This window comes from Pan troglodytes, chromosome 2, assembly GCF_028858775.2.
Source record: "Pan troglodytes isolate AG18354 chromosome 2, NHGRI_mPanTro3-v2.0_pri, whole genome shotgun sequence".
NCBI classification, from domain to species: Eukaryota; Metazoa; Chordata; class Mammalia; order Primates; family Hominidae; genus Pan; species Pan troglodytes.
In genome coordinates this window covers 68165723-68181703 of record NC_086015.1, presented here as the reverse complement: position 1 = coordinate 68181703, position 15981 = coordinate 68165723, and the positions used below count along the sequence as shown (strand labels likewise).

The 15981-nt window shown below is 40.4% G+C and overlaps 1 protein-coding gene across 5 annotated transcripts in view; it reads left to right on the top strand.

Moving 5' to 3' along the window:
- Positions 1-15981, top strand: part of PRICKLE2 (prickle planar cell polarity protein 2) — a 351644-nt gene that overhangs the window by 234113 nt on the left and 101550 nt on the right. For all 5 annotated transcript variants that reach the window (XM_009445784.5, XM_009445783.4, XM_009445785.4 and 2 more), the window contains one exon: positions 12484-12667. In XM_009445784.5, the coding sequence (XP_009444059.1) occupies positions 12484-12667 (184 nt within the window). The remainder of the gene's footprint in view (positions 1-12483; positions 12668-15981) is intronic.

The window sequence follows — 15981 nt, the reverse complement described above, 5'->3', positions numbered from 1 at the left end:
AGCTATTTTTGGCTATATCATTGTGTCAGATAGAAACTCCTTTTTATTTTGTTAACTCCTTGCAACACCTACCACAATGCATGGTACATAGTAAATTTTCAGTGAATTATTGTTTAATAAATGAAGTTGACTGCCACAAGTATTTCGGCATTGCCTCTGTTCCGCCTTTTGGACTCATGGTTCCTGCTTCTGTAGAAACTCTACCTTGTTGCTTGAGCCTGCTTGTCTTGCCTGTGGGAGAGGGCAAAGAGCACCAAGGAGTGGTCTTCAACCAATGGCTGTTGAGAATTGGTTGATAAGTACCCCTACTTCCTTGACTCTCAAGGGGAATGTATCTGAGGAATGTTCTGTACTGTCTCCCAGAGGTCCTCAGCTGAAATGAGTTCTGGTTGCTCAAAGCTGCTACCTGTTCGTTAACTTACACTCTATTGGCATCCTACCCTTCCCCACTTTCATTCTTCTGCCCCCTGTCAGGCCTTTTTGGGATCTTCTCCCACAAGATTCAGATACCTTCCAAGAGTCTGATTCTGGGGAAAACCAATCTAAGATACTGCCCCTCTCAATGACTGAGGCATCATTTCTGCAAATCAAAATACAGTAAGAGATCTTTAAATTATATGTTTCCAATCAAAGTCACCCAGGAGGCTTATTTTTAAAAGGGAAGGAATTTCCACTGCTCAAAAGTTACAAGACAAATTAGTCTAAAGTAGGGCACTGCATATAATTCTTCATTGAAGCACGAATTGGCATATTAAAAAGAGGAAACAACTGCCCCTGAAAATTACCCTGTACCAACTTCAGCAACCCCTGGGAGAGAGAAGCACTTCTTGGTGCAGATGGCCAGAGCCGCTGGAGCCCAGCCGGAAGGGAGGGAGTTGGATAGGACCAGGCAGTGTGGTCTTGGCACTCAGCACACACCAGCCTCATACCCAGCTGGCCCCGTCACAGTCTCCGCCCTTGAGCTTCTGTGTTTATTAGGAAACCATTTTTCCTTTCTCACAGAGATAGAAATCTTGCTCCCAGACATGGCAAGTGTCAAGGTTCATGCCTGGGTCCCTCATTCAGACTGAGTGTTTGCCAAAAAAGGGGAAAAACAAAGTATTGTGGCTAGGGGCAGGGAGTTAAGGAGCCAGTAAGGCTGCAAATAACAGGATATGCTGACGTCTGGGTATCAAGACAGAGGGATATAGAAATTCCAAGGAGAAACGGGTTAGGGAGGATGCGAAGTTTCCTACACCCACTAAAATGGCACCGTCCCCTGAATTTCACATCTGTGCTTGGGCTTTGGGACAGGCAGTGGCCCAGCCAGTTTGGTCACTGTCATTAATCTAGACAGTGGTGGAGGAGGAGGGAGGCCACAATATCACCTTCTGAGAATGACTCACACAGTGCTCTTCCCCACCTCAGGACCTGTGTGCTCACTTCTTCTCTGCCTGGAAAACTCGTACTCTGATTTTTCTCATATCTGCCTCATAGTCTTCTCATCACAACTCAAATGTCACTTCAGTGGGAGGCCCGTCCTCACCCATCCTCAGTTCCTCTCTTTCTGATTTCCCTGTTTCTGTCATAACACTTATCACAATCTGTAAATGGCAGGTGTATCTGTTTATTTACTTAACTGTTGACTGTCTTCCTCACTTGGTTCAAGCTCCACGAAGGCAGGCATGTTGTCTGTCTTAATGACTGTTGTGTGCCCAGCATCTTAGTGCAGTGCCTAACACACAGTAGCTGCTCAGTCAATGTTGGTGGGTGAGTGGGTGGGCATTTGGTTGGTTGGTAGGTTGGTTGGCTGGATGGATAGGTATGGATGTATGTATGGATATGAATGGATGGATAGATGGGTGGATGGATGGATAGACGTGGATGTATTTACAGATATGAATGGATGGATAGATGGATAGATATAGTTGTATGTATGGATATGAATGGATGGGTAGACGGTTGGATAGATATGGATGTATTTATGGATATGAATGAATGGATAGACGGGTGGATGGATGGATGGGTAGATATGGATGTATGTACGGATATAAATGAATGGATAGATGGGTGGATGGATAGATAAATATGGATGTATGTATGGATATGAATGGATGGATAGATGGGTGGATAGGTGGATAGATATGGCTGTATTTATGGGTATGAATGAATGGATAGATGAGTGAATGGATGGATAGATATGGATGTATTTATGGGATGTATGTATGGATGTGAATGGATGGATAGATGGGTGGATAGGTGGATAGATATGTATGTATGGATAGATATGAATGAATAGATGGGTGGATGGATGGATAGATATGTATGTATTTAAGGATATGAATGAATGGATAGACAGGTGGATGGATGGATAGATATAGATGTATTTATGGGATGTATGTATGGATATGAATGAATAGACGGGTGGATGGATGGATAGATATGGATGTATGTACGGATATGAATGGATGGATAGATGGGTGGATGGATGGACAGGTAGATGGATGGATATGGATGTAATAAGAGAAGGAATATTTTGACACTGTACCTAAAACAAGGTAGGAGAAAGCACTGGTTTTAGAGTCAGATGACGTAGGTCCTTAACTTCAGTCAAGTCACTTATGAGTTTATCAGCTAAATTTTTATATCTGTGAAATGGATAAAAATGCCAACTTTATAGGACTGCTGAGAGAGAAATGAGATAAATTAAGTGAAAATTATTGAATATTATAAACCTTCACAAATATGAGCAGTTGTGTTAACAGTAGAACATAGCTACTCTGTTCACCCCTCACCTGCCATTCTCAGTCAAAGCACAGGTTGAGCTAGAGCAACAGGAGTCAGAGCCTGGAGGTCACACCTGCCACCTGGAGGCCTTGATGTTTTGGAGCAGATTTTTACCTCTTGGAACATTCCCATTTGATGTCAGGCCAGCCTCTACGAATATATTTTCTTCCTTCCTTTCTGGCGTTCTGACTCTCCGCTTACCCCTTTTGCGAGGGATGTATAAGGTAGGAGCTGAAGCCCTGTGTGGGGGTCACATGATCCATACAGTTCTTGAGGAGGGTTGCTTGTGTTTTTTGTGATAGCTCAATTTTAACAACTCTGACCTGTTCAAGGCAGGATTATCTCAGCAATATCTTAGGGCAGGCAGACCTTGCTTCCAGTTCTTACAGACTCAGTGAAACACAACCGGGGAATGCCTTTCTTGCTAACAACAGCCACTGTCCTTTCATTTGCTTACCTTTTCTAGGCAGCCTGCAGTCTAGAAAAAGCTCTCTTTACCCAGACACCTAATTCCCTCCTAAAACCTGACGGAGGTGTTACTAAAGGGCAGTACTCTTGAAAAGAATGTTTGGTTCATTTTAGGCTGGTGTCGTGCGTGCATGTGAAGAGTTGATGCTTTCGTTGGAAACTCAGGGAAAATGGGCTACAGAGCAGATGGAGTAAGTCAGGTCGCTGCCCAGCTCCTCCTGCGTCAGCCTTTCCCAGAGATCTATTATATGGTTTGAAGTGATGTATGTTATCGCAGCATTGGAGGTTATATGACTAGCGTACAAAGACACAATTCAAAGCCAAGTCTTAGTGGTTTTAAATTATCCATGCCCCATCTCTCTCCACTTGCACAGAAAATTGCAAGTTGATAGCTAGTGAAATCTGGTTGTCAGATTTTTTTTTATCGAAGGGACCTAACTTTTAAGTCTGTGATACCCGTAAGTATATGTTATATGTAATTCCCACGCTGGAGGTATCTTTTACATTACGTAAGTGGATTCTTGATCCTGCTACAGGGCACCAGTTCAGAACAGACCCGCTTATCTGGATTGAATAATGCACATCTATTTGCTGAGAGTGTTGTGTGTGCATGTGTGGGTGGCTCTGGCTCATGTCTTGTCGTTACCGGCCAGAGTCTTATCCCCTGGCTCTGGCTGATGAGGAACACGTAGAATGAAGTCTGGTCTCCAGTTTCTTAACACTAAGGGAAAAGAGGACCAGCAGCTGTTTCTGTTTAATGGTGATTATCTTTGGGATTGTGAGTGTTTTGAAAATTTTTTACTCTTACTTCTTATCTGTAGTTTCTGATTTTTTCTACATTAGTTGTATATTGCTTTTTAAGGATAAGGAAGTAATAACTTTATAATAAGTATAATAAGGAGGAAAATGTTTTCCTCTTTTTTTTCTTATTAAGAATGAAAAGAGAGCTGGGCACAGTGACTCATGCCTGTAATCCCAGCACTTTGGAAGGCTGAGGCAGGAGGATTGCTTGAGCCCAGGAGTTCGAGACCAGCCTGGGTAACATGGTGAAACCTCATATCTACAACAAATACAAAAATTAGCTGGGCATTGTGGCATGTGCCTTTAGTCCCAGCTTCTCAGGAGGCTGAGATGGGAGGATTGCTTGAGCCCAAGAGGTCGAGGCTGCAGTGAGCCATGATCACACCACTGCCCTCCAGCCTGGGTGACAGAGCAGACCCTGTCTCAGAAAAATGTGTTCTTTTGCCTTTAGTGAGCTAGAGTCATGGAAGAATTTAAATACCTAGGATACATCTGTTATTTAGCAAAAAGCAATGGAGAGCTTTGGGTTATTTTAGCCCTTGTTTTTAACAAAAGTGTGTTTTCCCACCTCTGGCCTTGCCTGCCTTGGGCGTAGCCATGTTGAATCCTATGTTGTGCATTCCTTGTCAGTCACTTGGTTTGTACTGGGGCTGAACCACTCTTTAAGCAGTCTGCCCCTTGTCCCTGTGCATGAAAGTGGCCTGAACCTGATCTAGCCATGGACTTGGGACAGAGGAGCCCACACCACAGGGGAGGTGGAAGTCAAGACAGATGGCAGGGCTGGCAACAAGAGACACTATTCTCATGTCTGATGTAGTCTTGCCTTTCACCAGTGCCTTTTCACACCCCACTGGGTACCCAGCTGAGTGGCAGGAGGGCCTAGTGATGCAAGAGGTTAAGACATGGTGGCAAGGAAGGGCTGGCATAGATTCTTTGGGACAGTTTGAAAATGTACATTGCCCAGAGTTGCTGAGACCATCGAGTATATTGGTAAAACCCACACCTGTTTTTAAACCACACTCTATGGCACTCCTTTCTAACTAGGAGGCTACTACAGAAGAGTGGCCTTGAGCTGTGCTTGGAGGACCGGCTGCATCACAGTCACCAGGCACACTGGTGAAAATGCACATTCCTGAGCCTGCCTCAGACCTATCCAATTAGAGTCACTGGGACATCCTACTATTCCCCATGCATCTCCATGTAATGTCTTGGCAAGCAGATATACAGTTTCTCACAACTAGAATTATTATTTATCTAAGAGTTTCATGATTAGGAATTATTTATTTCTTAAAAGCCGTTAATAGCCTCTATATTTTTTCTTCTTTCCATCTAGCAAATTACCAAGCACCTACTTCATATTTTGGCACATGCTAGAAATGACTTCGTGGAGTCTAGGAAATATGGTGGTTTTTAGCCTTGTGGCTTTGGAACCTTGAGAACTTCAAGGCCATGAATGTGCCTGGAGTTTGGGGAGAAGGTTGAGCTTAGGAGAAGTTGGGCTCATAGTCTTCTTCTCCACATCAACTTGGGCAGCCCTGTTTTCTATTTTGAGTTGCCACTTATGAGTTCTTTTACAAAATGTATTTTCCTCTTACTAAGAAAGGGGGGGAATAAAAGAAACAGAAAAGTAAAAAACAGGCTTAATGATGTTTGCAATCCCATTCGAATCTCAATTTCTACAAATTGCTACTTGAACTTGTCAAAAATCATGTTCTAAAGGAAGATCCCTTTTTTGCCTTCATCCTATCACTTCTCACATAAAACAAGACCTTGTGGTTCAGGGTTCGGTGTTGTAAATAACCTGTCAAAATCTCAAGGATAAGTATTCCTGCCACCAACCCTGTCCCCAGTCTACTCATGATGAATCCTTTCATGTAATGGCAGGCAAGTTAATTGGTATAGATTGTTAGTCATTTTCCAAATGATAACGGCCACTGGTGCAGATGACCAAGCTACTTGGAGATAGTTAAAGAGAGGGTCTCCGCCTGACAATACTGTGTATGCCATGAAAGGGCCAATTATGGCTTCTGAGATATGGAAGCCATGATTTAATGCTGCATCTTTGGGGTAGAGGATTTGCAGAGGTTGTTTTGGGGTAGAGGAGAATGCAGAATCTCCCCTCTCTGAATCATGGCTTATTCCTCAGAAACCTGTCATTCACAAACCCAATTATGTGCAGGTAGAATGTCAACTCTGACAGAATGAAACCAATGCACCCTTTGTATGTTTTTTTTTTTTTTTTTTAACGAAATCCTGCTTTACTAGCAGGTTCTATTTTCATAAATGTCTATTTAAAAAAAAAGCCAAATCATATATTTCCCCACACACTTCCGAATACGTTTCATTCAGGTTAAAAGCTTTAATCAGTGTGTTGAAAGAGAGCTGTTGGGTGTTGCTGTGTGCATTTTGCCAAAGGGGGAGAGATGCAGGAATGAAGAGAAATCCTCTTAGCATCACTTCTGACCCTCTGCCCCCTTCTGAGGGTCTGGGCCTTGGGTTCCCAATTTATACATGGAGGTTATTAAATTAGCCATTACCAAAGGTTGTCATGGAATCACTCAAAGGTTGAAAATTCTTTACAAAGAAAAATGTCTTGCCACGGGAGTGCCAGTTAATTATAAATGAGAAGTGGAAGGCAGGCAGCTAGCATGGAAAACAGATAAGGTCCTTGTGGCTTTGAGTTACTATTTAGGGTTTTGTTTTGTTTTTTTCCTTTTCTTCCCCTCTCCTTGGTTTTGCTTTTGCGTGTGTGTGAGGTTTTTTGTTGTTATTGTTGTTGTTGTTGTTGTTGTTCAGAAGTAAAAGGTTATTCTGTGGTTGGAATCAGATAGATTTTCTATAAGTAACTTTTTGCTTCAGTGGTCAGTTAGAGCCTACTTTGAGTCCGTGTTCTGCTCACTATTTAGGGTTGATCAACTGCTCTGAATAGTTCAGTTGCTTAACTGCTTAGAAGCCACTTAACCACTCTGGGCCTTTGTTTTCTTCTGTGGCAAGTGGAGATAATATTTCTTTTCCTGGAGGACTGATGGAAGAGTCTAGGATCATGTATGTAAGGTATAAAGCAACTCAAATGCCAGGCATATGGCTCGGTGTATGTCCCCTCCCCATCCTGACCTTCCATATCCTGCTTCTTTCTGGTTTTCAGTAGCACTTGCTGCCTTTAACATACTTTGTGATTGAATGGCTTCTTATGTGTATTGTATGTTTCTCCGCTCTGAGAACGTAGGCCAAGAGGGCAGGGATCTTTGTCTTGGTTGGGTACCCAAGTACCTAGAGCAGGCCTTGGTACATGGTAAGTGCTTGATAGTTATTTGGGTTTTTGTTGTTGTTGTTGTTTTGTTTTTGTTTTAGAGAGAGAGAGAGAGAGAGAGAGAGTGTGCGTGTGTGTGTGTGTGTGTGTGTGTGTGTGTGTGTGTGTGTGTGTGTGTGTGTTGAGACAGCATCTCGCTCTGTCACCCAGGCTGGAGTGTAGTGATGCGATCTGGGCTCACTGCAACCTCCACCTCCTGGGTTCAAGCGGTTCTCGTGCCTCCACGTCCTGAGTAGCTGGGACTACAGGTGCCCGCCACCATACCCAGCTGATGTTTTTTTTGTTTGTTTGTTTGTTTTTTTGTATTTTTAGTGGAGACATGGTTTCACCATTTGGCCAGGCTGGTCTCCAACTCCTGGCCTCAAGTGATCCATCCACCTCGAGTTCTTTGTTGAACGACCACATAGGGCCTCAGCCCTCCCCATCCTCTCTTTTCTGTTTATCCTTCTACTTGTCGATGCTCATTCTGGATCTGATTCTGCACTCCTCCTCTGTTTTCTTGTTATCTTTATTCCTTCTCCTGGAGCCTCAGTTTGTTAAATCATGTCCATCCGGCATTAGTGTGCTCTTCCCTGCATAATTAGTATGTGAATAAATGAGTTTAATTGGTGGATATTTTGGGACTGAATTTGGTAAAAGTTTTCTACATTTTGATGTTCAAGTATGACTTTCTAGTAAAAAGCATTAGTCACCAAGGAGCTTAGTCAACTTACTTAAACACACTGAAACTTGTTTTTCCTTAAGTCATAAACTGGCATAAAAATTTCTTGGAGAAATAAACTGACTGCTTCCCAACAGACCTGACCATTGTGCAGTAGCTGATTAATTAAAGAGTTACTATTCAAATGAGCTCTGACTATTTTTAAAAGCAACAACCAGGGTTTGGATGGAACTTCTTTGAGTTGGAGATGCAAACGAGATCCAAGGTGTGCATTCCGTCTGGTGTATATTTCTGATCTGATGAGAAGCAGAAAGTGGGGGAACCTGACAAGCCAAAATCAGTTTGGTTAGACTAAACTGATTTTGTTTCTTCAAGTACATTTTTATGTCGAAATTTAGTCACAACACATTAATAGAATAAAGACATAAAATAACTAATCATCTTGATAGATGCAGAAAATGCATTTGACAAATTCCAACACCCTTTTGTGGTAAAAACAACAAACTAGCATAGAAAAGAACTTCCTCTACCTGATAAAGAGCATGTACAAATAACTCATGGCTAACATAATACTTAATGCTGAAAGACTGGTGCTTTCCCTTAAGATCAAGAACACGACAAAGATGTCCACCCTTGCTACTTCTGTTGAACATTGTACTGGAGGTTCTAACCAGGGCAATAAGATATGATAAAGAAATAAAAGACATCACATTAAAAAGGAAAAAGTAAAACTCTCTATTTGCACATGATATGGTCTTATATATAGAAAATTCTAAAGAATACACACACACACACACACACACACATGCACACAAGTACCTAAACTAATACAACTAATAAATGATTTTAGCAAGATTGTATGATTTAACATCAATGTAAATATCATTTATGTTTCTATACAATAACTATCTGAAAGTGAAATTGAGAACAATTCTAATTACAGTAGCATCAAAAAGAATAAAATACTTAAGAATAAACTTAAAAAGAAGTGCAAGCCTTGTGCCTAAAAACCACAAAATATCATTGAAAGAAATTAGATTGAAGTAAATGGAAAGGTAGCCTGTGTTCATGGATTGGCAGACTTAATATCATTAAAATGGCAATACTCTACAGATTAATAAATTAATCTACAAAGTCAGTGTGTCTCTATCAAAACTCTAGTTGGCTTTTTTTTGCACAAATTGACAAACTAATCCTCAAATTCATATTTTATGAATGCAAATGCAAGGAATGAAGAAGAGCCAAAACAGTTTTTTAAGAGAAGAACAAAAATTGCATGACTCATATATACTTCATGATTTTAAAACTTACCGTAGAACTGCAGTCATCCAGACAGTGTGGTACTGGCACAAGGATGGACATACAGACCACTGGAATAGAACTGAGTGTCCAGAATAAACTCTTACAGCTATGGCCAGTTGATTTTTTGACAAGGGTACCAAGACAATTCAATGGGAAAGATTATTCTTTTCAATAAATAGTGCTGAAAGAACTGGATAGCCACATGAGAATGAAGGTGGACTCCTACTTAGTGCCATATACAAAAATTAACTCAAAATGGACCATAGACCTAAATGTAAGAGCCAAAGCCATACATCTCTTAAATTAAAATGTAAGAATACATCTTTATGACCATGAGTTATGCAATGGCTTCTTAGAAATGATTAAAAAAACAAAAGCAACAACAACAACAACAAAATTAGACTTCATCAAAATTAAAAACTTTTGTGCTCAACAGATGTCATCAAGAAAGTGAAAAGACAGTCCACAAAATGGAAGAAAAAATGTTCCTATCACATATCTGATAAAGGACTTATATCCAGAAAATATGTGAAGAACGCTTATAACTCAACAATTAGAACACAACCCAATGGAAAAAAATGGACTAAGGATTTGTATAGGCATGTCTCTATTCTAAGAAGATACATAATGAGCACATAAAAAGATATTCAACATCATTAGCCATTAGGGAAATGCAAATCAAAACCACAATTAAATACTGTTTTATACCCACTATAGTAGCTACAATAAAAGAAGACAGACAATAACAAATGTGACAAGAATATGGAGAAAATGGAACACTCATTCATCAGTGGTGGGAATGTACAAAGGTACAGATATTTTGGAAAACAATTTAGGAGTTCCTCAAAATGTTAAATCTGAAGTTGCCACATGACCTAGCAATTTCATTTCTAGGAATATACCCAAAAGAATTAGAAACTTTGGCCAGGCGTGGTGGCTCACGCCTGTTATCCTAGCACTTTGGGAGGCCGAGGCAGACGGATCACGAGGTCAGGAGATCAAGACCATCCTGGCTAATATGGTGAAACCCGGTCTCTACTAAAAATACAAAAAATTAGCTAGGCATGGTGGCAGGCACCTGTAGTCCCAGCTACTCGGGAGGCTGAGGCATGAGAATGGCATGAACCCAGGAGGTGGAGCTTGCAGTGAGCCGAGATCGTGCCACTGCACTCCAGTCTGGGCAACAGAGCAAGACTCCATCTCAAAAAAAAAAAAAAAAAAAATTAAAAACATCTATCCGACTGAGGGCAGTGGCTCATGCCTGTAATCCCAGCACTTTGGGAGGCTGATGCGGGTGGATCATGAGGTCAGGAGTTCAAGACCAGCCTGGCCAACATGGTGAAACCCCGTCTCTACTAAAAATACACAAATTAGCTGGGCGTGGTGGTGCATGCCTGTAGTCCCAGCTACTCAGGAGGCCGAGGCAGGAGAATTGCTTGAACCTGGGCGGCCAGAGGTTGCAGTGGGCTGAGATGGCGCCACTGCACTCCAGCCTGGGCAACAGAGCGAGACAAAAAAAAAAAAAAGCCAGGCGTGGTGGCATGCCCCTGTGTGGTCCCAGCTACTTGGGAGGCTAAGACAGGAGGATCGCTTGAGCCCAGGAGGTCAAGGCTGCAGTGAGCCGTGATTGCATCACTGCACTCCATCCTGGGAAACAATGAGAACCTGTCTCAAAAAACAAAACAAAACAAATATCCACACAAAAAATTATACATAAGTAATCAGAGCATCATTATTCATAAAAGCCATAGGTGAAAATAGTCCAAATGTCCACAACTGATCAATGAAAATGTGGTATATCTATACAATGGCATATTATTCAACAATAAAAGGGGATGAAGGATTGATACATGCTATAACTTGGATTAACCTTGAAAAGTCATTCTGTGTGAAAGAAGCCAACTTCAAAAGAACCACATATTATATGATTGCATTTATATGAAATGTCCAAAATAGGCAAAACCATAGAGACAGAAAATAGATTAGTGGTTGTCAGAGCCTGGGGGCAGAGGGATATGGGAAATAACTGCCAATGCTCCTGGGGTTTCTTTTGGGGAGGGGATGAAAATTAGATAGTGATGATTCACAATTCTGAATGTATTAAGAGTCCATGAATTGTACACTTTGAAATGGTGAGTTTTATGGTTTGTACATTATATCTTCACAAAGCTGTTATCAGAACGTTCAGGCACATCTGGGGATTAAAATTCTGGGCTCTTTTATCACCTTTATAAGGTGCGGTGGAAACTAATAATTTTAAAAAGAGTGAACATGGAATAACTTATTTCCTTAAAATTTTCCTCCTCTATTCTTTTTTTCTCTCTTTTTATTTTATTGGTGGAAGCTAGAAATGCTTTTGTGTTGCTGACATCAACATATTTATTGCTTCATCATTTCTGTAGCTATGGATAAGAGAACAGATGGTAACCTTAAAAGAGAAATGTTCAGTTTGGGAGATTTTTATCTTTGGCTGCTACCTTTTGAAATAATTCACATGCATGATCTTCTTGTATATAAAAAACCCCACCAACATAGGGAAAATTTGGGTTTCTAATTAGAATTCCAAACCTACAGGGATCTTCAATGGAGGTGAAATTGTCTTTCCTATGAGATCTTAGGGCCAGATACGTTTCATGAGAAAAAATATGTATGTTTGCCCTTCTTCTTAAAGAACATTTTACCAGCATTTTTAAAACCATTTTCTCCATTTTCCAGGGCTTAGGAACCTTTTATAAAAGCAGTATGTTGTCAGTATTTGTTAAATCTACAAGTAACACTTCTGGTCAACATATGTATTATGTATATTTAATTGCTATTGCAGTCAAGGAAATTGTGGTCATGGGCCATATCCAGTGGTCTACTTAGTAAAATAAAAACTATATTACCATTCCTCTTGGGGTATTGATTTAGAAGAGAAGGCTGGGGTCCACATGTAAACACCCTTAGCATGCTTACCTGGTGGCCTCTGACCTTTCATGCTGTTTTCACATGCGTGTACCACGCCCTCTGCAAAGACAGTCATGTTCTGGAACACTGCTCGCGATGCCTTTGCCTGATGCCCATTGCCAAGGAATGTGTTCATGGTTTGAGATCCAGGGGCTAGTGACTGGCAGGCTCTTGAAAAAAAAAAAAAGGTTTTTTCTTCTTTCTCACCTTCTACCTTTACTGCCTGCAGGAAGATCTGCCTGCACTGCAAGTGTCCCCAGGAGGAGCACATGGTGACAGTGATGCCGCTGGAGATGGAGAAGACCATCAGCAAACTCATGTTTGACTTTCAGAGGAACTCGACCTCAGACGATGACTCAGGCTGTGCTTTGGAAGAGTATGCCTGGGTCCCACCGGGTCTGAAGCCTGAACAGGTACCATTCTGGATGGGAGCATGCTGGTGGTTTGGGTGTTTCACTTTGCCTTACTGGTCCTTCCTCATTCCAGTTCTGTAGGAAGAGTAGACTTTGCTGATTCAGAGAAGTGGTAGGGCTAAATATGTTGAAGATGCCAGGGGCCCCAGTGGAAAATGAGGAAGGGAAATGAAATTGAGCCAGGAGTGATCCATTGCTAATTCATTCTGTATTGTCATTACTAACTGTTACCAGGATTGTCTAGAAACATCTCAGAGGTGTACCACATTTTTCTCAGTAAAATACAGCCTCTTGTATTTCTTGGTACTTAAAATTTTCTCCTCCACCAGCCCCCTGTTGTTTAAGAAGCTCTTTCATAAGCTGGGTATTTTCATGGTGTTTCCTGTGAGAATCTGAAGTGCCAGAATCTGAAGTGTTTGACCACTGTTGACTTCCTCTGACACATAAAATTTCTTTCTCAGGACATCTTCTCTATGTCCGACAAAAACGTTTTAAAGTTTAAACAGCCCTTGAAATTTTTTTTGTTTTATTTATTTATTTATTTATTTTTTTGAGATGGAGTCTTGCTCTGTCGCCCAGGCTGGAGTGCAGTGGCGCGATCTTGGCTCACTGCAAGCTCTGCCTCCCGGGTTCACGCCATTCTCCTTCCTTAGCCTCCCGAGTAGCTGGGACTACAGGCACCCGCCACCACCCCCGGCTAATTTTTTTGTATTTTTAGTAGAGATGGGGTTTCACCATGATAGCCAGGATGGTCTCGATCTCCTGACCTCGTGATCCGTCCATGTTGGCCTCCCAAAGTGCTGGGATTACAGGCGTGAGCCACCTTGAAATCATCAGCCCTTGAAATTTTAACTTGGAAACTTTAGGTGTGATAATGCTTTTAGGGAAAATTCTTTTTTTTTTTTCACTTTTTTTTTTTAACTTTATTTTCAGTTCATGGGTACATGTGCAAGTTTGTCACACAGGTAGACTGGTGTCATGGGAGTTTGTTGTACAGATTATTTCATCACCCAGATATTAAGCCTAGTACCCATTAGTTATTTTTCCTGACCCTCTCCCTCCTCCCAGCCTTCACTCTCTGATAGGGCCCAATGTGTGTTGTTCCCCACTATGTGTCCATGTGTTCTCATCATTTAGCTCCCACTGCATGAGAACATGCAGTATTTGGTTTTGTTTCTCCATTAGTTTGCTAAGGGTAATGGCCTCCAACTCTACGCACGTTCCTCCAAAGGATATGATCTTGTACTTTTTTATGGCTGCATAGTATTCTATTGTGTGTATGAGTCTAATATGTAGACTCTATAAGGAACTGAAACAAATTTACAGGAAAAACCAAACAACCCCATTAAAAAGTGGGCAAAGGTCATGAACAGATACTTAAAGGAACGCTTATACATTGTTGGTGGGAGCATAAATGAGTTTGGCCATTGTGGAAGACAGTGTGACAATTCCTCAAAGACCTAAAAATATTAATACCATTTGACCCAGCAATCCCATTACTGGTTATATACCCAAAGGAATATAAATCATTCTATTGTAAAGACACATGCACACGTGTGTTCATTGCAGCACTATTCATAATAGTAAAGACATGGCATGAACCTAAATGCCCATCAATGACAGACTGGATAGAGAAAATTATTTATAATAAAGAAGAACCCAAGAATTCACCTATAACTTAAGAGTAGTGATACTAATATAAACTCATTGATTAGCCATTGCTCATTTTCTTCTAATTTTGAAGTTGCAAATTGGCAGATGAAATCAGGGACACGGTAGGATTTGTTTAGCCAGCAAGGTATTGTTTTAAAATTTAATTAGCTACTAATACTTCAAAATTAGAGATTTTTTCATGTAAAAGTTTATATTTATGTCTTGAAATTTTGGAGATCTGGAATCTCATTCCTGTAAGGATATAATTGGTTGGAGTTGAGTGATGGCCATTCCTTTTAGACAAAACAAAACTTGATTATACCGAATCATCCGAGTCTCTACAAAGTCCTTTTTATTCTTTTGTGTTACCTTCCTGAAACCTACAGGCACTTCCGTTTTGTGATCTCTGTTCTAATTCTCACTACAGGGGAGAAAATGTCTTAGAATAGAAACACTCCCAGAAAATAATCTCCGTGAGAATTGAAGGCAATTCTCTGTTGGGTTATTAACAGGAAGAAATGAGTGCTTTCTCCCAGTCTGTGAATTGAGGTTATATCTTCTGTTTTAGTAAAGATTTTATTATTAAATAATTAGTTTAAGAAGGATAAGAGTGTTTGATTGAGTTTGTTTAGACACTCAGAGAGGTAGTGGCTGACCGCATAACTTTGTTTGACATTGCCATTCTACCACCAGTACTTGAACAGTGTGTTTTCATACCTAGATACACCAGTGAGCTTGTTTCATTTTCTTGCTAACCTTATTTCCAACAACTTCTGCTTTAAGCAGCCCATCTTTCTTTTGTGTACCTGAAGGATGTTGCTTCTTGCTAAATTGGGCTCTGAATTTTCCAAAGTTAAGCTTTTGTCAGTTTCCTGCTTAAATAGAGTTTTCTCTAAGACGATTAAACGTCATTCCCTGAAATGCAGATTCAGAGAAAACGTTCTACTCATATTGACCCAAGAAAAAAGACAATTGCAGAAGCTAGGGTTTTGATTAAATTTATGATTTCAAAAGCGAGTGCTAATGGTATTTTTGGAGGTCCCTTGACTCATCCAAAATGAATGTCTTTGGGAAGCATAAATCTGAAATTTCTTCGATTTGTTTTGAAAGAAAGTCATTAGTGCCGTTGAACAAGTGGTTTGAATTATGTCAAATGGAAGGGTAGTCCTATCTCTAATAATTCTGTTGTTCTTTGGATGGTTTTCCCTATTTCCTACACTTACTCAAATCTTTATGACACAGATGGTTAGAAAAGGAAATAGCTCTGCAGAGAGAGACAATCTTCTCAAGTTATTTTAAGAATTCTATAGCGCCTAATAAAATATGCGTCTATATTAATGGTGTTTGAAGGGGTCATATTGCATGTAAGAAATGGGCTTCAAATTTTTAAATTGGAAGATTTTTTAAAGTCTATTACGTATAGCACTGTTTATGAATTTAAAGGTTTTTTTTTTTTTTTAGAAAGCTGTATAGTATGCTGTAAGAAAAAACTGAGTTCCTAAATACCGTTCACTAATAAAAATTCTGATGTTTAATATCATATTAGCTGTCTGAGAAAGTCTATTTTTCTATCAAGAGAAATTATAGTGAGTGTAAAAATGCCTTGTCCTGGAGGCAAAAATATTAAAGACTAGTTAGGGTTGAGAGTAATGTACTTTCAT